The following is a 22429-nucleotide window of genomic DNA, read 5'->3' on the forward strand; positions in this document are numbered from 1 at the left end:
ATAATGGAAAACAGTTTTTGAAAGGAGTCCTAGAGCTTATACTAAAGAATCTTTTCAGGAAAAAAGTTAATTATTGTTTTAGCTCTTATAACTGATCTAAGCAGGAGTTTTGTAATCTGGGTGAAGTAAAAGGAGCCAGAGATGTCAGCGTTGAGGGCACGGTGTTTCTAGCTTCCAGAGCCAGATAGCTGAGGCAGCAGGAGGAGGTCACATCAACTTCCCTTTTATTAGGTTACTCCCCTTGCTAAAGGGGTCATTCCTGCAGCTTGGTGAGTTCCTGGGTCCTCTGAACACCATGGGCTTACTTTTTGGTTTAGAAGGTAGAAGGGAGCTTGCTCTATTACTGTACATTGTCTTGACTTTGACTAGCCAAAGCAGGAAGTAGAGAAAGTGTCAGATGCTTAGTTCTGGCCTTGAGTCTTAGTATAGATGTATAAGTAGGTATTTGGAAAAGCTACTTTCTAGTTCTGGGTATGTACTGATGGCATCACAATGTTCCAAAACAAAAATTTGGTTAACATGAAATCACAATTAAAGCATAGGAGTATTAACTTGCTTTGTAGACATTTATTTGTTCTTTCCATGTGTTTTGAGCATCTCAATACAAGGTGTTGTTTGAAGCATGACATACAAACAACTTGGCCTTGTAGGCAGAGTTTGAGCAGTTGTAGAAAAGGTTACCAATATTTTGTGAAATGCTAAGCACACAGCACACACTCATACGGAGTGCAGAAATTTGATCATGTAACTCATGTTTATATCCTGTTTTGTATATGTACTATATGTTTAAAATTGTTTTTTTAATTGTGTGTGATTTTGATGTTTTTAAGTGAGCATCATTACTTCTGGATGTAGTCACTGATTCTTTTTTCAGATGTTTGAAATACCAGTGGAATTGTAAATTGGCAAGTTAAAAACTTAAAGACATTCACAGTTTTTTTATGTAACTAATTTTAATAAATGTATGTGTTTATTTTAGGCATATCTCAATTACTTTGCCCAACAGATAGCCTAAAAATGATTGCTAAGAGGGTAGACTAGAGCCGTAACATTGATAGGGAGCTCCTGGCAAGAGTGTCCTTGTTAAGAACCTGGAGTTAGGCCTGGATATCTTCAGCTATGATATTACAGGAACTGCACTATGATAATATTTCAGACCGCACGGATGGTGATTTTCCTGCTCTTTAACTGGCTCTGGGACCTTGGTCAAGTTCTTTAACATTGGAGACTCTGGTTTCTCTTGTGTAAAATGGTCACAGGAATGGTATTTAACTCCCTTGAGATTGTTGAGGGGATTACATGGGAGACTTGTAAAAATATGCATGCTAAAAACATGTCGTTCAGGAAACACCTGCTACTGTTACTGTTACTTTATTGTTAAGTTATTCAGTTGACTCTACCAATGGCTTATACTTCCTGTTAAGTTTTATTATAGCGGTAATGAAGCATTGCACTGATTCAGATTTTGTGAAACCTCACATTTAGGCTGTACTCCACCAGCCCAAGAAAGGGGATTACTGAATAAACTACCTGCATGAAAACAATGCTGGGAACTTAAAAAAGGAAACACATTTAAGGGAAACCTTTCATCACCCTAAATGCTTGCAGCATTTATTCACAAAAAAGCTAACATGTTTCTTACCCATATTAATTTATGCATTAAGTCCTTAAGGAATAGTATAAAAATATTCTGTGAACTTAGCATTACCTACTGTTTAGAAAAGTAAGACTATATATTTGAAAAATTAAATAAGTTACATCATCTTAATTCTGATGATTTTTGTCAGACAAATAGTTATAATCGCCAAGGGTTTTTCCCCCCCTTCAGCCTTATTTGGAATTTTAAGAAGCAGAGGTCCTTGAGAAGAGGGTTCTGTTATTTCAGTAAATGGGTGAATCTGCCCTCTGGGTAACAACTGTCTAGAGTTTGAGTATACATGCAGAAGAAACCAGTGTTAATGTTGGTTCATGATAAAATGCACGTAGGTAAATGCCATAACAGTTTTATCTTTTCAGACCACATGGATGGTGATGCTTCCTGTTCTGCCCACTGGTACAACCCTCCCCTCTTCTCTTTTTCGGTGTGGGTTAGGTTAACACTTATACCATGACTCCACACATTTTTGTGAGGTCTTAGTATGATGTGTTTACTGTCACTCAGCCCCTCAGATTGACCCGAGTGTCCTTGGAGAGATGTTGTGTCAGGGTCTTCTGGCTCATTTCCCAGCACAAATGTCCAGAAGAGTTGGGCAGGAACACAAGGATGGGCCAGGGGGAATGGCTATGACCACCTTGATAGAAATAATTGGTTTTGAGGATCTGTTGATTTCAAGAACCCCCATTGGGAACCCTTTGACTGAGGCATGACACTTGCTGGAGCAGTGGCACTCGGACAGTAATCCAGGATCATTGATGCTAGCCGCAGCACTCCTGGTGTGTGTGTAGAGGGGTGCATGCCCCCGCTCTGTCCTAGCAGGATGCTCATGGTGCAACCCCTCATTGCCTGTCGGAAGTGTTGAGAGCCATGAGTTGGGATCAGGGAACGGGGGGACTATGAGGGCAAGCCTTGGTTAGGGGCAGATGTTTGTCAGAGGGCAGCTGGGTCTGGTGGCATTAGGAGCTGAATTTCTTCTTGTTAGGAGCAATTGGAGGGAATGGGGCTCTGCTGCCAGCCTCCTTTTTTGGTGCCAGCTGGGTCCTGAAATCCTATATTAAGGAAGCTGAAAGTTGCCTCTGAGGGCTGGGTTTATCTTTGTCAGCTTATTGGGAACCTGGTCAGGTTTTAGGAATAATTCAGAAAAAAATTTTCTTTGGGCTAATTGTGTGGTAGAGAAGCCCTCATGGGCAGCATCCTGTGTGTCTCCTAGATTGGGGTATGTCTGCAATACCACCACTTTAAATTTGGCGGAATAGGATCAAAGCTTCAGGCAGCTGGGCATATTATCTTCTAATTTCATTTATTTGTTCTAGTGGTTGTCTTTATTGGAATCCACATAAAAGGGAACTTTGAGAGAGAATGTATAATCATCTAATGTAGATGTCTTTTAAAAAGTAGATACATGCAGGTTACAGAAGAGGGAATTTATATCAGTGCAGTATAGTTAAAGTGCTAGTCTTTTCTGTCTATTTAAGGTGATGCCTGATATTGTCATGTTACAGAGGCGGATGCCCCAAACCTTCCGTGACCCAGCAACTGCTCCCCTGAGAAAACTTTCTGTTGACTTGATCAAAACATACAAGCATATTAATGAGGTAAGACTTGATTTGTTGTAATAACATCTATCTTGCAATACGTCAGTGAGAAAAAAAGTGATTTTGTGACCTATTTACCCTAAACTTTTTTCATTCCTAGTAATTGTCATATTGATGATTATTATGAAGACTAATGATTTAGAAATAATATAATTACAACTATGTAAAGTATATATTAACAAGGACTGCAAAGTATAAAGATAATTGTGGATAACTTGATTTTTTAAGGTTGTATTTCATATATTATTTCTTTTTTTAATTTTTATTTCTCTTTTTTATTTCATTTGAGTTACTTCTATAATAACTCTTATTCAAAACAAGGGGAATAAGGACTCTAAAAGTATATATGTGTTAGAATTTTTGCTTGAATTTTTATATATTTGTTTCTACTTTTGCCATGGTGTCAGAAAGCTCTGAAATGTGTTTTAATACCTAGGTACAGGCATTTGGCCTAGTGTATTTGATCTATCTATATTTCTGTGATTTTACTGTCTTTTACATTTTTGTGTGTGTTCTTTTATCTATATCTTTTTATGATAAGATGTCCAGAAGCCTTTTTGTTGTAAGTAAATAAGATAAAAAACAGACACAGCACTTTGAATTGCTTGCCTTACAACTTGGTGTTTTGCCACCAAAATTTTTTCTGGTGTCTTGGACCATTGGCTTGATTGCCATTTGCTTGTGGCTTCAACTCTATCTCCAAAGTTATTATTAAAGGAGCATTTCTGGAGAAGAACCCACGCTTGCTTTCCTCTTCCAGTGGGAGCCCTGCACCCTTTTGTGTTGAAGGCTTGTCCTTTGCCAGCTTTAGAGCTGCTTAGCTGAAAAGTGAAAAGATGTTTTTAGGTACATGCAAATTTTATAGCAACTTAATGTTATTTAATGCCAGTATTACTACATTACAGTGGCAGTGCGGCAACATAAAATTAGAATGAACTCTGTGAGAAACATTTCTGAGTTAGATTTTGTACACATTTATGTATTATAAACATGTTCCAGACTAGCTTGTGATTATCTGAATATATCTGATAAATTGTTGATAGCAGTATATTAATTTCAATTTATTTTCTGATAAATTGTTAACAAAGCTACAGTTAAACTGTTGTTAACAGTAGCTTTGTTGGAGCTTGTTTTAATATGTCTTACCATCTTATAAAGTAGACTTTTTTGGATGTTATTCCATGCAGTGTAATTTATAATTTCACCAAAGTGAGTTTACCAGTTACCTGGACTATTTCCTAGTTCATCTGTTATTTTTTTTACTAGTCTTAGAAACAGTGTTAAAGAAAATAACTCAGCCTGTGATTAACCATAGGCTTATGGTCTTTGGGAGTGGGGGCAAAGGGGCCATAACTGTTTTTCATGAATTGTTATATTTTTATAGGTTTAAAAACTGAGCATGTCTCAGAGGGCCTATTTATTTTAGTAAAACATCAGTTTGTTTACATTTAAACTTATTTTAAAAATATGTGGCCATAAAATCAAATACAAATAAATACATGCAAATTACAAAAGAGGGAATTTATATTCCAAATGTGAAGTTGGGATTGACTGAAAGGGGGCATGAGAGAACTTGAACTTGAGGTAGATGAAAGTGTTACTTGGCTGTTACTTGGCTGTTTGGCATTTGGTAACTTTTGTCAAAATTCCTTGTGTTGAACTCTTAAGATCCGTGCCACCTCACTGTATATAAATTATACTTTAACAAATAAATATAAACTAGGTCCTTTTACTTTTCTTGAATGGCATACTTTGGACAAGTCACGTAACATTTTTTATTTACAAAGTATTTAAACAGTGTAACTATAATAAATTTCACTGGAGACATTTTTTCCTTGGTTATATCAGTGTTATTTTCTAACTCAAATGTCAACTGTAGAAAATAGATGTGTCTCAATATACATTGATAATTCCCTTCCCCTCACAGTGATTTAAATTTTACAGTTAACACTATGTATTCTCGTTTCAGGTTTACTATGCAAAAAAGAAGCGAAGACACCAACAGGGCCAGGGAGACGATTCTAGTCATAAGAAGGAACGGAAGGTTTACAATGATGGTTATGATGATGATAACTATGATTATATTGTAAAAAACGGAGAAAAGTGGATGGATCGTTACGAAATCGACTCCTTGATAGGCAAAGGTTCCTTTGGACAGGTAATTTAATGGAAATTTCTGAATTTCATTAATTAGAAAGAACTTCTTAGTGAATCTTGTTGTTACAGCCCTTCCTCAAGAGTATACTTTTAATATCGGTGAATAGAGCTCAGCAGTGGATATGCAAGTATTTGGATGACCATAATTCTTTAAAGGTAGTGATACTGCATCAGTAATAAAAACTCCTTAGACTTCTACAAACTTCTATGGCTACCAAGTACTCATTTTACTAATGACTGGTGAATTTAAATCACTAATAGATAGTATTGCCTTTTTGTTATGGGTCTTGTATAGTGTGTAGATGATTGTTAATTACCTGTGCTAGAGATATTTACCTTCTTCTCTGATAGACTACTTCAAAGAGAAAAGAATTACCATGTTCAGGTGGCACAGTGGGAGTCCACTCACTTTTCAGGAGGCTTTGGAAAGCTGGGGGTTGTTCTCTGGCTTTTTCTCCCACCTCATGTTGTAACTATACCAGACCTCTAAGCAGGCAGGCAGTTTTAGTCTCTTGTATCAGTCTCACCGATACCAAGAGTTTTTGGTCTTTCTCCTTGTACTTTATTTATTTATTTAGAGACAGATTCTCTTATCACCCAGGCTGGAGTACAGTGGTGCACTCTCGACTCAGTGCAACTTCCGTTTCCCAGGTTCAAGTGATTCTCCTGCTTCAGCCTCCCAAGTAGTTGGGATTACAGGTGTGTGCCACCGCACCTGGCTAATTTTTGTATTTTTAGTAGAGACAGGGTTTCACCGTGTTGACCAGGCTGGTCTCAAACTCCTGACCTCAGGTGTAATCCGCTTACCTTGGACTCCCAAAGTGCTGGGATATCAGGCGTGAGCCACATGCCTGGCCTTCTTGTACTTTTAAAAAGATTTTTTCGGGTCAGATGTGGTGACTCACACCTATAATCCCAGTACTTTGGGAGGCTGAAGCAGAAGGATCACCTGAGCCTAGGAGTTCCAGACCAGCCTGGGCAACATAGCGAGACCTTGTCTCTGTTTATTTAAAAAAAAAAAAAGTTGGGGTTCTCTGGCTGTGATCCCCCAGCTGCTCCCAGTTATAAGTCCTTCTATCACATTGAGTCACAGAACTCTGTTTTGTTTGAGGTGTGATTTGCCAGTAATCCCAGTCTTCTGCCTTGCAACCGTTGTGGAATGAGATGGTTATTAACCTGCAGTCCAAATACGTCTTCTGATTTTTCAGTGATGAGGATAGAATGGGAATCAAAATGACTTTTCCTGAATTGCCTTTTGTTGTTTTTTTGTTTGTTTGTTTTCTTAAACTATGGAACCTGCATGTGCTTACTTCTCTGTTCCTGCCCTGAGAGAAAGCAAAATATATGCTCCTTTTTAACCTGTGAGGAAAAAGCCATCATGCTTAAAACAGAAAATGTACTGTATGTCATTAGCAGCCACAGGTCTAAATCCAGAAAAATAAATGTGTAAGGAAATATGAACATTTTTATTAGACCTGTGTCACTCCAGTGTGGCCCTATCAGTCCCTGATGTCACGTGCATATGTCTTCTTCCCATGATTTGAAAGAATTTTGGTAACTACACATAATCCAGGGACCTTTTCCTTGAATTATAACCTCTTTTTCTTCTGAGGGGTTTTTCAGTGGTTTGGGAGTTCTTTTTTTTTTTTTTTTTTTTTTTTTGGGAGACAGGGTCTCACTATATCACCCTGGCAGAAGTGCAGTAGAGTAGTGATCGTGGTTCACTGCCTTGACCTCCTGGGCTCAAGTGAACCTCCTACTTCAGCCTCTAGAGTAGCTGGGACTACAGGCACGTGCCACCATGCCTGGTTAATTTGTTGTTTTTTGTGGAGGCGGGATCTCACTGTGTTGCCCAGGCTGGTCTTGAACTCGTGGGCTCAAGCAGTCCTCCCATCTCAGCTTCCCACAGTGCTGGGATTATAGGCCTGAGCCACCACACATGGCCTGGGAGTCCCTCTTGATTAAGGTATTCCTGTTTGTCGGTACAAAGCAGCTTCTCTGTCAGTCTCTCAAGGAAAGGCATTTGTGAGGCCCAGTCCTTAACTAAGGGTGTGAACACCCTCTGCTGCACACAGCAGGAGGTAAGCAGTGGGCCAGCAAGCGTTACCGCCTAAGCTCTGCCCTCTCAGATCAGCAGCATTAGATTCTCAATGGAGCTCAAACCCTATTGTGAACTGTGCATGCCAACGATCTAGATTGCATACTCCTTATGAAAATCTAGCCGGGCGCAGTGGCTCAAGCCTGTAATCCCAGCACTTTGGGAGGCCGAGACGGGCGGATCACGAGGTCAGGAGATCGAGACCATCCTGGCTAACATGGTGAAACCCCGTCTCTACTAAAAAAAAAAAAATACAAAAAACTAGCCGGGCGACGTGGCGGGCGCCTGTAGTCCCAGCTGCTTGGGAGGCTGAGGCAGGAGAATGGCGTAAACCCAGGAGGCGGAGCTTGCAGTGAGCTGAGACCTGGCCACTGCACTCCAGCCTGGGCGGCAGAGGGAGACTCTGTCTCAAAAAAAAAAAAAAAAAAGAAAAGAAAATCTAATGCCTGATGATCTGAGGTGAAACAGTTTGATCACCAGACCATTCACCTCACCCCTACCCTGGCCGTGAAAAAATTGTTTTCCACAAAACTGGTCCCTGATGCCCAAAAGGTTGTGGACTGCTGCTCTAGACGTAGACATTGCTACCTCCGCCATGAAAACTTCACTAACATTTGGGCAGTTGCACTTAAGAGGTCACTTTTTTTTTGTATTTTTTATTTTTTGAGATGGAGTTTTGCTTTTGTCGCCCAGGCTGGAGTGCAATGGTGCAATCTTGGCTCACTGCAACCTCCGCCTTCTGGGCTCAAGTGATTCTCCTGCCTCAGCCTCTTGTGTAGCTGGGATTGCAGGTGCCCCCTACCACGCCTGGCTAATTTTTGTATTTTTAGTAGAGATGAGATTTCACCAATGTTGGCCAGGCTGGTCTCGAACTCCTGACCTCAGGTGATCCATCTGCCTTGGCCTCCCAAAGTGTTGGGATACAGGCATGAGCCATTGCACTGGGCCTAATAGGTTACTTTCTAACTTTCCTGACATCTGCCATGCAAATTGTGGCCATACAGGCTGCTCTCTAAGCTGATTTGCCCCTGATGATTCAGTCTTTGTGCTCATAGTTACCTTTTTCTTCTCCCCTTCACCTTAGTTTTTCTCACACTCAGATTCCACAGAAGAAGTGAGCACAGAACCCTGTGATGACAGAGGCCCGTTTGACATTGAACTCCTTTTTCCCAGGGCAGACTGATACTGCCTAAACTCTTGGGCTGAGGAGTTGTGCAGTGTCCACGTTGAAGTTCAGGTCCTGTCCCTCACCAGAGTAATATCTTCTGTATAGACTTGGTCAGACTTTCTCCACATTCTGTGTCAGGTTATTGTCAAATAAGGGATTTCTCCATTTCCGTAGCCAATACTTACCAAGCCTGATTGCATATTTAAATTTCTTGGGGAGCTTACCTGAAAAATTGCTGATGTCTGGGCTCCAGACCAGTTAAATTCTCTAGGCATTGATGTAAAAGAAAAAAAATAAGAACACCTTATTGAATTTGTAGTTAATGGTCAAAAACTGTCAGTTAACCCATTAACTGTTTGGCAAGTCAGTAGATACTCAGGCCCCCATGAGTGTCCTTTGTCGTGCAGCTCATCAGGATCTGGGCACTGAACTGCAACTCTTAGTGCAGTCAGTACATCTAGTGAAACAGAAGCATATCAGAACCACTTAGTCACATGTTTACAAGGGTAGCCTCTTATAAAAGACCACACAGATAGTGTCTTTTAGAATTAAGTGAAACCAGAGATTAGTGCATTTTTTATTCCAAGTTTGATTTTCGGTTGAGCCACTCAGAATCTGTCACAGTAGATTTAGCTTTGACTGATGAAGATCTGAGAACATACGTTCCATCCTTTTCCTGACCTTATGATTTTATCCTGCACTTTGGAATTATTTGGAGCTCCTTCCCCATCCCCAGACTTATTTGAATGTGCTAGAAAATGTATCTAAAAGAATTACTTTTTCAGACAATGTATGATATAAATGTAACTTCTATTTTATTAGTTGTAATGGTTGTCACTGGTAATAAGAGGTAATGTTTTCTTTTACTTATATATTGATTTTGTAATGTTTATGTAAATCTTTTATAGTAGTATGTACCTCATTTTAGATGAGTCACATTTCAGGTGAGAGGTGCGCATGGTGATGTGTGCTCATGAACTCTGGTTTCCTTAGCAGTGATTCTCATTTTAAAACTATCATAATCCCCCAATTACAGCATTTGTTGCATTGTGGAACTTTACTGGTAATTTGTGTTTGATTTTTTTTTTTTTTTAAGTCAAAACTGATTTTTCTTGTATATACTTAGGTTTTTATGTATGAAAATCTAATTGAAAGTTAGAAAGTTACTTGAAGCCTTGTACAGATAAACTTTAAAATATTTCATAAATATTCTTAGGGTTCAGGTTTCTCTCATTAAAAGAATAGTTCGGTGAGTTGTTTTATAGTGTTATTTAGTAAGAAAGATAAAACCTAAGCAGTTGTCAAGATTCATAATTTATTTCTGAAGGAGGAAAATAGTTAATCTAATGTTAATTAAGAAAATTATCTGTTTTGTGGATATTTAGAAATACTGTACAAATGCAAAAAGAAATTCAATTTAAAAAGATTGATTTAAAGTTACTGTGTAATAAATGGATATATATTCAATAGAAATAGACAGGATCTCTTCTACTTAGGGAGGTCAGAAAAATGATAATTATAAAAATGTATAGTTGAGAATTAGGTAAATGTTATAATTAAGGTGAATTATAAATATTGTGAAATTGTTGCAATTAATGAAATAGAGAATCATCTTCTCTTTTAGGTTGTAAAGGCATATGATCGTGTGGAGCAAGAATGGGTTGCCATTAAAATAATAAAGAACAAGAAGGCTTTTCTGAATCAAGCGCAGATAGAAGTGCGACTTCTTGAGCTCATGAACAAACATGACACTGAAATGAAATACTACATAGGTAAACAAACAGGCAAACAGTGCAGTGTGCCCCAAGCCAGACCAAAACATTGAGTTAATGGTTCTTTTTTATCAAAATATTTTGATTTTATTTTAAAGTGGTTGATTAAAAATTTGTTTTTTTCTGTTGGACAGCAAGATTTATATAAGTGACTTGATCTGGTAGTAATAGTCTAAATCTTGGGGAATGTGCCTTCCAGGTAGCGTACCATGTGGAAGAAAATGAGAGTAGTGTGTGTTTTTTTATTTGCAGCTTACTGGTACCATTTGTTTGCTAATGATGCATATTTATCCATAGGGTCATCTTTCCAGTAACTTGAACCATTTCTAATCTAGCTCAGAAACTAGTTGTGAGGTAGTATGTTGTGAGTGGTTGCGGAACCATTTTTGGGACATCTGCAGCAAGATCTCAGGCTCCTCTCCAGTCTCTTCATCAGCTTGGCAGCATAAGAAGCTATTAGATTTACGACTACAGAAAAGAGATGATAGCCACTGCTTATTGAATTTCCACCACATTCCTTATGCTTTTCTTCCATCATCTGTAATAATTTATAGCAGTCTTTTAAGGAAGATGGTAGGATCCTTAAATTACAGGTGGTTTGTATAAGAAGCCGCATACCCAGGGTCATAGGGCTCTGCAGCTAGGATCGGAAACTACAGTACTTCTGCCTCACTCCAAAGTCTGTTTCATTCTCACATAGTCTTCCTTCTGAAAACAGAAAGAGGAGACAGAAGAATTGTGAAAATACTGAAGTCTAGGGCCAATTGATACATGGACAAGACATCTTCTAATACACTTTCTTTCATAGTATTTTTAGTCAAATCTAATATGTCAGTGATTGTAAGACACCATCATTTCATGTACCATCAAGGAAAAACCTGTTAGGTATTCATATAAGATGCCATCAATCGAAGATACAGACCTTAAGATCAGCACAGATCCATAGTCACTTGTGTTCAGAAATGCTGACTTGATACACGTAAGGCTGAGTTTTATTTAACAGATTCTTTTAAGAAAACATTATGGTTCTTTGGTCCCCCCTTAAAAAGGTAGAAACAAATAATGGATGTTTAAAAAGGAAAAGCTTCAGATTGTTTAGATTAGATTTTGTTTGTGAAATACCTCTCATTCCTCATTGTTAAAATATAAAATGAGTTTGTATAAATTTTTCTTAGTTTCTTTATGGATACTGATATAATTTATTATAATACCATTCTTAAAATCTTTCTTGTCCACTCAGTGAAACTTTGCTGTTCACTGTCAGTTACAACTTACATGAGGTGACTCATTTCCATTCAAAGGTTTTAGAAGCACATCAAGGACATTCTAAGGATGATTGACTTACACAGTGATTTCTAAACATGCCTCCTGCCTTCTCCTCACACTTGAGTATTTGCTTATGGAGCAGAAAAAATATTGATAGCATTACTGTAACATTTTAATTCTGCTTTATTTAAAAAAGACATAGCTGGCATATAGTTAAGTACTCAAAAAATGTTAGCTACTCAGTTACGTGTAATGCTAGTATTTTGTTTTGAATAAAGTGACATTAATGATCATTTTATTAATTGTATTAGTTATTACAGATACTCTTTGGATGAGTTTTAAAATTCTTATTTTAGAAGATGGTGAATGCATAATGTCTCAAACTGAGATTCTGTTTGGAAAACAAAAGAACTTTAGATTTAGATTAGACAAGTTCATGTCAATTGAATTGATACCTTAAACTTAAGGTATCTGAAAGTCAGATTTTGTGATGTAAATTAATTTAAAAAGATAGATGAGTGTAATTTATTCTGATGAATTTTATCATCTTATCTTTGAACTTTAAAAAACATATACTGTTTTTACCATGTAGCCAAATTTCTTATGTGGATTATTTGGTACCTGCCATGGTCTAGTTAAAATTCAGTTTAAGTTTGCAACAAAGTCCCGCCAAGCCCTCCATTCTCCCCAAAATTCAGTTAAAAAGACTGAACAGATATGCTTGTTTGAGCTTTCTTTGACAATGTCAGCACATTGTAGATACTAAGTAAATGAATAAAGAATTGTGAGGTCAGGTGAAACTGAGTAGGTTGATCTTTCATTGGACGAACATTCTAATCACAGAGCTTCTTAAAGGAATTTTTATAATCCCATTAGAATTCTGACGCAGTTACTTTTTGCATTTATTTTGTGGCTCCTGCTTAACCAGGAGATTAAAAGCCACACGTGGACCATGATTGTGAGCATGTATCATGGAACTATGTTTTTAGTTTTAAACCTATAAACTGAAGTGACTAAGAACAGATACTTTACATTCTTAGGTAACGTTTAAGGATTCCTTTGTTATTTTTAGTATCGAGTTGTGCTGTAGACTCCTCTATAGCCATGTAGTTATTTTTATTGTGTTACTTGTTCTAACTTTAGATCACCTATATCATGAAAGATCTAAAAGCAGTATTGATGTCCACTGCTTTGAGACAGGCAGCCCAGGACTACTCTCAGGAAAACGCAATGTATCCGCAGTTCTTAGTGATCAGACATTGATTACTATCAGTGTATTCCAGATAGATGTGTAGAGAAACCTCTCATTTTGTAATAGTATAAAAGAAAATGAAAGTAACCTTGACAGATGGGTAGTTTATGTCATTGCAGTTGTGTCACAGGTGCTCAGTTTGGTGTATGTAAGACTGTTAACAGGGAGGGACAGCACTTTATCGAATAACCTCATCTGACGTGAAGTCAGTGTTAATACTTAAAGCACAATCTTTGAAGCTATTCAGCCTTTTTAGAGGGTCAACGGTGATAGCGACCTATGTGTTCTATCTATGCTGTTTCCCCACTTACAAGCCTCCTCATCATCTCTTGTTGGAGCTGAGCTTTATTTTGAAGTTTTCCAAACCTTCAGTCTCACACACGAGTTGTCATTTACTAACTTGATAAACACAGTTAAGTCCTCCAATACTTACCAAAGCATGATTTTCAAACATTTGTTGTATCTGCCAAAAGGGTAAAAAAAAAAAGCCATCAATCAAAATTGTGACAGAAAATTATCAGTGAAATCTGAAGTTCTGCAGGGCAGATAAATTTCAAAGTCTACACAGAGGGCTGCGAAGTACAGCATTGTCACAAACCAGAGATCCCAGTAGGTGGAGCTTAGACATAGGAAGTTGTGAGGTAGGGCTCTCGGGGAGTAAAAAGTGCTTTCATTTATAAATGAAGATAAAAATTGCTGAAATATTCTTACTACTGTTTGTCCATTTGCTGCTTGTGTTTTCAGATCTGACTTTTAAAGAAACAAGGCATTTTGGTAGTACTGCTTACCTTGTATCACTTGTTGACAGACGCTGCACCTGTTTAATTCAGCAGAAGAGCAACTTAGATATTCTTAACTGATTAAAAACTGCTGTTACTACAAAATGCTGATCTCCAAACTTTAACTGAACTTCGCATTTGATGTTGTAATAATGTTATAGATCATTTGAGAGTGCACGTGTTTGTTACTGTCATTTTATTGGTATATGTAATTTAAAATGAAACTTTTCTCTTTCAGTGCATTTGAAACGCCACTTTATGTTTCGAAACCATCTCTGTTTAGTTTTTGAAATGCTCTCCTACAACCTCTATGACTTGCTGAGAAACACCAATTTCCGAGGGGTCTCTTTGAACCTAACACGAAAGTTTGCACAACAGATGTGCACTGCACTGCTTTTCCTTGCGACTCCAGAACTTAGTATCATTCACTGTGATCTAAAACCTGAAAATATCCTTCTTTGTAACCCCAAACGTAGTGCAATCAAGATCGTTGACTTTGGCAGTTCTTGTCAGTTGGGGCAGAGGGTAAGTATTATTTCAGAACTTGTGAATTAAATAGGAATTAAATAGAAGTAGGACAGCGTTAGGTGTTAGGTTGGCACAAAAGTAGTTGTGGTTTTTGCCATTGCAGTTGCCATTTTTGCAATGGCAAAATCACAATTTCTTTTGCGCCAACCTAATATTTGAAATGTTACTAAGGTGTATACCATTTAGAGGCAATTACTGGATGGTTATTTAGCTTTAAAATGTAGCACTTAATTAACGTGTGGATATCTGTTTTGGGGAAATACCTTTTAAAATGCAAATAGCAATACTTTGAGTCGAAAGACATTGATTTTTTGAAATGGGTATATTTAAAATTGTATGTATGCTAAAAGATTAAGGGAGAGAATAGGAGATGGAATGATTAAATACTAGAGGATTTGTAACTATTTCTCAAGTAAAGGTTTTAGTATAAATTTTGGGACTTTTCAGTACTAGAACATTGAATCTTTGCTGTAAAATTCTTCTCTGAAGATGGATCAAGATAAATCATTTTTCTAAAAAACTGATGGTTCAGAAAAATGCAGGTAATTTTGCCTTAGTCATGGTACTGAGGTATAGAAAATTCAGTTGATGGACGTACTTGTTTTGATAGATAAGTTTATCTTCTTTTCCCCACTCTTACTTAAAATTTACATAAGTTCTGACACATACCCAAGCTGGTTTTTTTGAGACTGCTAAAAACAGATGTGTTCGTAGTGCTGAAAAGTTTAGCTGATTTAGGAAAGCAATTTTTTCCTGTCATTCTTCCGGCATTATGAAAACTACTCTAACGGCGTTGTTTTATGTGTAAAATAGAAGTTATAGGGGTCTCCTCTTGAAAGGAATTAGTGTCACCATTTGATAATATTTTACTCATTTTTAACACTATTCTTTTTGCTTTAAAGTATTGAAACTGTATTTCTCTGTTTTAAAGAAACCCAACTAACATACAGATGTTAATTTTTCATATTGACTTTCTGTTTCTTATTTTTCCAAATTAGTGAAATTTTCTGTCCTGTCCTACTTTTGTCCAGGCTTTAACTATAACAGATTAATCATAAGGATTTATAGCCAGTTAATAGGACTGCCTTTTTGTTATTTTCTGCAGCTTCTCTTATGGCAGTGATGCTATTGAGTGTTGAAGTAATTTTTAAAAATTGGAGTAGGGACCAAAGTTTGCAGTTTTAGATGCCTTCAAAAAATTGAGAGATGCTCGTAGTTTATATGGGATAGAGTGCATTGTGAATGAAAAATACTTGCCCATCTTGAGAGTAGTTTGAATAGATTATAGAGTTGGGAAGTTTTTCCCCTATTTAAGCCAAATTATATATTTTGTTCTAATATTAAACATTATTATTTCTGTCTAGCCAAAATTAGCCAATTATCCCTATAATAAGTTTTTAATTATTCAAGTTCATTGGCATCACACGGGAAGTTATTTCTAAATAGACCTGCCATGTCCCTGCCCCTAGACCTATTGGATTAGAATCAGAAGGTGGTAGGGCAAATGTGTTTTGGGGAAAGCAGCTGCTTTAAACAAATTAGATAGGGAGGTGACAAAGTTCCTGACATAAGCTGTGAAATAAAAGTCTCGGAAGTGGTGAGTGTTTGGGCCTAGGGAATTAACAGTGGTATTGGCTTATAAAAACCTTGGAAATGCAGTACTACTTCCCAGTTCTTTTAAATTAGACTCTTCTCATAGTTCCTTAAGGTTGGTTGACCTGTCTATGGAGGCCTGAGATTGTTCTTGAAGACTTGGCTGGAGGTTTCAGTGGGAACCACAGAAAATTTCATGAGCTTTCTGGCTGCATGGTTTGGGTGTTAAGTTAGGAAATTTAGTTAGGAGGATTTTCTTTCTTTCCCCCTTTTAATAAGCGAAACAAATTGGTCTCTGAAGAGATCCTCACATTACTTCATTGAAAATAGTCCATGTCAGGATTGTGTCTCTGTAAGAAGTCTTGGATGGAGGTAGAGAGAGAAGAGAGAAGAAGCTATTGATCAGAGACAGCTCTCAATTGAATCTTTATGTGGTAGTGTTTCTGGGATTTATCTGTGAGACAGCAAGAGTACAAGTGTCTGAATTTTAAATTACATTGTATTGAAGTTACTTGACTTTTAACGCTGAGAAATACGTTGTTTAGGTTAATTTAAATACAATTTAGTTGTTAAAATAGTGGTAAACTAAGTGCCAGCCATAGTAGGAGGAAATAATAATTAGGGAAATAAATTACCTTCAATAGTGTTTGTTTGTTTTTCTAGTGAGGCATAATTGTTTTAAGAAATATCATGATGACTAGGTAGGATTAGACTAAATGAAAGGGCGTGAATCTTTACTTATGACGCATTTCACAATCAGATTAACCAGTCCCTAGAAATGTTTAGTTCTTTAAGCCATATTCATAGTCTAATGTTGAAATTAGTCAATGGAACGCTAATTCAGGAGTTAGCCAATTCTTTTCTGTTAATATCACATCAATGTTTTTAATCCAATGCTGACTACAGTTTTAAGCAATTGAAGTAATACTATTTTGAAATATATTTCAGATATACCAGTATATTCAGAGTCGCTTTTATCGGTCTCCAGAGGTGCTACTGGGAATGCCTTATGACCTTGCCATTGATATGTGGTCCCTCGGGTGTATTTTGGTTGAAATGCACACTGGAGAACCTCTCTTCAGTGGTGCCAATGAGGTAAATGATGTATTGCTTTACAAATTCTGTTTTCATAATTTCTTTTTGTCTTTCATCTATGACAGTGTAATTTAAAAGTTGTGTTTAGGCAAAGATGTCTATTTAATCATTCAAGTGTGAGGTCAGTTTGAATATACCTATTTTTTCATATTTGTCAGTTGTCATATAATGTAAAGTTTAGAATTGTGAGATAGGAGTAGGATATTTTAATCTACTCATGAAGGAGAACAGTTAGAAAGTGTTAGATTAGAAAGTGTTAAGTATTTTGGCATACATTTTACAGGTTTTAAATACAGTAACAGAAAGCTTAAAGATGATAAGGAATGACGACCATCCTGCAGAGATAGAAACATCACTCTAAATTTTGAGATTATGATTTGCAGTGGAAGAGGTAATGGTCAGTAGGACTGATGGATACTCAGTCTGAATAATGTAGAGTAAACTAGATTATAGAATTGTCGGGCTACAGAGACTGTGTGCAATTCTATATTCCACAGGTTTTCAGTCTGTGTTCTGGAAGATTTTTGAAGGTCAGAGGCAGTGAGTGGGAGGGCAGGGACAGGCCATACCTCCCTGCAGTCAGAGAAATCGGGCTTTCATTGTTTTAAAAACTATTCACCTGTGGGGTTTTGTTTGTTTTTTAAAAGAAAAATGGACCATTGCAGATCTTGATCAGTCTATTTATAAGTGAGAAGAGAAAGGCCAAGGGCATTAATGACTTGTACCGGATCATGCAGCTGTTAATAGGTGGTGTCAGAAACTTGTCTCTTCCATCCTTCCTTTTAATTTTTTTTTTTTTTTTGGAGATGGAGTCTTGCTCTGTTGCCCAGGCTGGAGTATAGTGGCGCAATCTTGTCTCCCGAGTAACTGAAATTAACAGGCAGCGCCACCATGCCTGGCTAATTTTTTGTATTTTTACTAGAGATGATGTTTCACTCAAACTCCTGACCTGAAGTGGTCTGCCTGCTTCAGCCTCCCAAAGTGCTTATTACAGGCATGAGCCACTGTGCCCGCCCCCTTTTAATTCATTTCATCTTGAACTGGTGAGCTACTCTTTGATAGTAACTGCCATAGTTTGTTTTTGTTTTAGTATAAATCTTACTTTGTAAATTAGTATCTTTCTTGGGCTTAAACAATATTTGAAAAACTTTACTATGTTACTCACTGTAAAGGCCGAGGTCCTTTGAGTAGCTCACAGATTCCTGCTCCCTCTGATGCCAGTTCTCTCACCACTACCTGGTCTCTCCTTCTCCCCTCACTCTGTGGTCCACACACAGCTTTCTCTGTGGTCCCTTGAAAATGCCAGCCACGGGCCCATACTCAGTCAGCCCTTTGCATTTCTTCCTTCCTGTGCCTAAAATTCTCTTTCCGAGCTAGTCCCTTGCTGATGTTAGTGTTTGCTCTGATGTCACGTTCTCGGTGAAACCATATACCCCACTTATGGTTGCAGTACCCCTTCTCATCCCATAGTTCTTAGCCAGCATCTGACATCATGTATTTAATTATTTATTGATACGGCTGGGTGCAGTGGCTTATGCCTGTAATCACAGCACTTTGGGAGGCTGAGGTGGGCAGATCACTTGAGGTCAGGAATTCGAGACCGGCCCGGCCAACATGGTGAAACCCCGTCTCTACTAAAAATAACAAAAATTAGCCTAACCTCGTGTCGCCATGCCTGAAATCCCAGTTACTTGGGAGGCTGAGGCAGGAGAATTGCTTGAACTTGAGAGGTGGAGGTTGCTGTGAGCTGAGATTGCGCCACCATGCTTCAACTTGGGTGATACAGCAAGACTCCATCTAAAGAGAAAAATAGCCAGTCATGGTGGTGCATGCCTGTAGTCCCAGCCACTCAGGAGGCTGAGGTGGGAGGATCACTTGAGCCTGGGAGGAGGTCAAGGCTGCAGTGAGCTGTGATTGCACCACTGCACTCCAGCCTGGGTGACAGAATGAGACCTTGTCTCAAAAATAAGTAAATAAAAAAAATTTTAAATAAAATTCCCCAAGAACGGCAACTTTAAAACTTCCTCTCATCTTTTCTTACTGTTCAACATTATATCCATGGCTACCTGACATAATATGTTTGTTAATTGACTATCTTCCCTTCTGTGGGGTATTCCCCTCTGTGGGGTATCAAGGAAGGTAGGGCTTTTCTTGTGTTTGTTCATTGCTGTATGCTGGATGTCTAGAGGAGTGCCTGACACATAGGAGGTGTGCAGTTTATTTATGAATGAATGACTTGATGAGCAGGAGTAGATATACAGTAGAAATGATAGGTTTTATTGTTTTTATTTTTAATACAGGTAGATCAGATGAATAAAATAGTGGAAGTTCTGGGTATTCCACCTGCTCATATTCTTGACCAAGCACCAAAAGCAAGAAAGTTCTTTGAGAAGTTGCCAGATGGCACTTGGAACTTAAAGAAGACCAAAGATGGAAAACGGGTAAAATAAGGATATATCTGTTTTGAGCCTTTATTAAATTTATCATACCTGTCTTTTTATAGCTCATTTTGCATTTACTTGAAATCAGTGTTTCAGTCAATGATTTTATTGATACCTTACGTACATACTGTGTTCAGAAGTTGAGTATAGTTTGACCTAACTATCAGGTATGGACCAGTGTTTGATTAATGGTCAGAGTTATCTTTAAAACTTCATATTAAAAACTGTATGCCTGCATTTTGAGGCAGCTGATCACATCACCATACTTTGTTTCAACAGAAGAATTAGTAAGTTTGACCTTTGTTTCTCACAGCTCGGGCATGTAGTGAGTTAATACTGCAGCTGTGAACAGAAGTCACAATTGGTGTAAATGATTTTTCTTTAAGTTCAGTTGGTAAATTATGTCAGAAGATGATTTTTGGCTTAAGTAGTATGTGATTTTTTTTTCTAAGGATATTAACTAACTAGATAGTCCTTTGATAGACTTCAGATTCCTAGCTCAATGACTTGGATAGCAAAAATTTCACATCTCCAAAATCTTTGAAAGTGAGGTTTTTAAAACATTAGGTTTGTTTTAGTAATTTTCTTTTATCTGAGGACTTTTTAAAAGATACCTAAATTATGTCAGTTTAATAGAGTAAATGATGCCAATTTTGCATCTTGATTTTTTACTTTTGTTTTATAGATCTGTAAATAATCATGTTTTGTAATTTAGTTTTGTCATAGTATTGAATGAATGTAATTTATAAATACGTGATTGAATATGACCCCCCACACACACACACGTACCAAAGCAGTCACGTTGTGATCGAAGTTTTGCATTTATAACATTTAAGAGTTTATTTTTGTTTCAGTTATTATTTTGCATTGTATTTTAGCGACACTGCCACCAGGTGTCATTTTCAGCAAACTGAAGGTGATGGTGGTTGACTGCCTTAATTCACTTCCACATAGCTGCGGAGTCATAACTTTTAATATCAGATTATTTTCTTTAGAATATTTAGAAGCACATATGTAATTGTATCTTTCAGAACTGAGGTGTAAGTTATTGTGTTCTGCCATATTCACTAAAGCTGTAGGCAGTGCAGTTTCCAGCTGCTAAATTATGCCTGTTCCCCATGAGGAAAGGATGGAAAATGCTATTGAGACCTCCTGGGCCCTTATTTTTTCTTTATCCACATAGTTCATTAATCATGGCCCATTTTCCATACAACCAAAACTTAGCCTGGGAATCCTTACTAGCTTCACCAGCATTTAAAGGAGTTCCTACCAGTTTGAATTAGCATGGAGAGGAAATTAAATCTTTTTTATGTTGTCTCTCTCTGTGATACAGACTGCTGCTTTCTCCATTTCAGATTTATTTATTTATGTTTTGCTTCTGATATTTTTTTCTCAATAAAACATCCCATTCCATCTCTTAAATCTCTGCCTTACAAAAACCACAGTGACCTATCATTTCTTTCAAATTGATCTATAGGTATTACTTTTAGTTATTTGGGGTGGGGGCATTTCAGAAATGAGTAGATTGTCTTTTCCCTTTTAAAATTGGAAGTAGATAACATACATTTAATACATGTAAATTAAGTAGATTTTTATGAGATTTCTTTTAGTCACACTTAGCAATTAACTTAAGCAACTTAATTTTTAAAAACATGAAATAATTAAGAGATAAATTTTGCAACAAAAAAATCAAATTCATTATCAAATTGTTACATTACAAATGGTACACTAAGAATTTTGACCAGAGATACAAATAGATGTGCATATACTTTCATTGGCTGTCTCTTTGTGGTTTGTTTACTGATTTTATTTTTACTTTTTATTTCTCATTTTACATTTCAAAAGCCCCATATTAGGGTTTTCCAATAATAAATACTATATATTTTTTCTTGATGGAGGTGGAGAGTGAAGAAGACAATAAATGATGCTGTTTTTTGAAGTACAGTTTATATATTGTAAGATACACAGATTTTAAGTATTGAGTTGGTTTTCACCTTTATGTACAGCAATGCCCCCCATCTACACCAATATGAAAGACTTCTATGACCCCAAATCCTCTTGTAACCCTTTTCTGTTTTCCCACTGCTTTCTGATTTCTGTCATCAAAGACTAGCTTTGCTTTTTCATTGGGAAACTTGTATAAATGGAGCCTTATAGTATTTATTGTTTAGTTTTGGGTTTTCTTCACTCAATAAATGTATTGCTTTTGGAAATTCATCAATATTGTATGTCTTAGGAAGTTTTTTTTATTGCTTCAAGATATTTCATTGACTGGAAATGCCATAATGTATATTCATCTGTCAGTGGTCATTTGGTTTGTTCCCAGTTTGGGACTGTTATGAATAAGGCTACTGAGAACGTTTTTCATACGTATGTTTTCGTTTCTCTGACAGCACAATCTAAGAGTACACTTGCCAGGTCGTAGGGTATGTGTTGACCTTCAGAAGAAAACACCAGTTCTCCAAAGCTGTTTTATTTTATATTCCCGTGATATATGAGGGTTCCAGTTGCATGACATCCTCACCATTTTATATAGTTTGTCTGTTGGATTTTAGCCATTCTGTAGTGGATATGTAATGGTTTGCATTTGCATTTCTTCATGGCTAATGATACCACCTTTTCATATGCTTATTAGCCTTTCATATATCTTTGTCACAGGTCTTTCCCATCTTTTGCTTGTGTTACTGAGTTGTTTAATGACTGAGCAGTCCTTTGTCATTAGGTTTTTGTCACATATATGTCAGTGTGTTTCCCCAGACTGTGGCTTGCCTGTTCCTTTCTTAATATGGTATCTTTTGATGAATAGGAAGTTTTAATATTGATGAAGTTGTATTTGTCAACTTTTTTTTTTTTGGTTCTTTTTTTATCCTGAGAAATCTTCGCCATCTCCAAGTTTGTGAAGATACTCTTCTATGTTTTCTTCTAAAAGTTTTTGTTTTTTTTTTTAATCTGCCTTTTACAGTTAAGATTCTGTGGTCCATCTTGAATTAATTTTTGAGTGTGGAACAGGGTGAAGGGGTTGAAATGC

At 37.1% G+C, this 22429-nt stretch overlaps 1 protein-coding gene across 3 annotated transcripts in view; it reads left to right on the forward strand.

Moving 5' to 3' along the window:
* Positions 1–22429, forward strand: part of DYRK1A (dual-specificity tyrosine-(Y)-phosphorylation regulated kinase 1A) — a 107446-nt gene that overhangs the window by 67855 nt on the left and 17162 nt on the right. For 2 of the 3 annotated variants that reach the window (XM_011954008.1, XM_011954006.1), the window contains exons 4-9: positions 3133–3252; positions 5222–5410; positions 10300–10447; positions 13983–14269; positions 16814–16960; positions 19261–19401. In XM_011954008.1, coding sequence (XP_011809398.1) covers positions 3133–3252; positions 5222–5410; positions 10300–10447; positions 13983–14269; positions 16814–16960; positions 19261–19401 — 1032 coding nt within the window. The remainder of the gene's footprint in view (positions 1–3132; positions 3253–5221; positions 5411–10299; positions 10448–13982; positions 14270–16813; positions 16961–19260; positions 19402–22429) is intronic. The other variant, XM_011954007.1, reaches the window with a different exon arrangement.

The sequence above is a fragment of the Colobus angolensis genome, unplaced genomic scaffold (genome assembly GCF_000951035.1).
Source record: "Colobus angolensis palliatus isolate OR3802 unplaced genomic scaffold, Cang.pa_1.0 Scaffold38, whole genome shotgun sequence".
NCBI classification, from domain to species: domain Eukaryota; kingdom Metazoa; phylum Chordata; class Mammalia; order Primates; family Cercopithecidae; genus Colobus; species Colobus angolensis.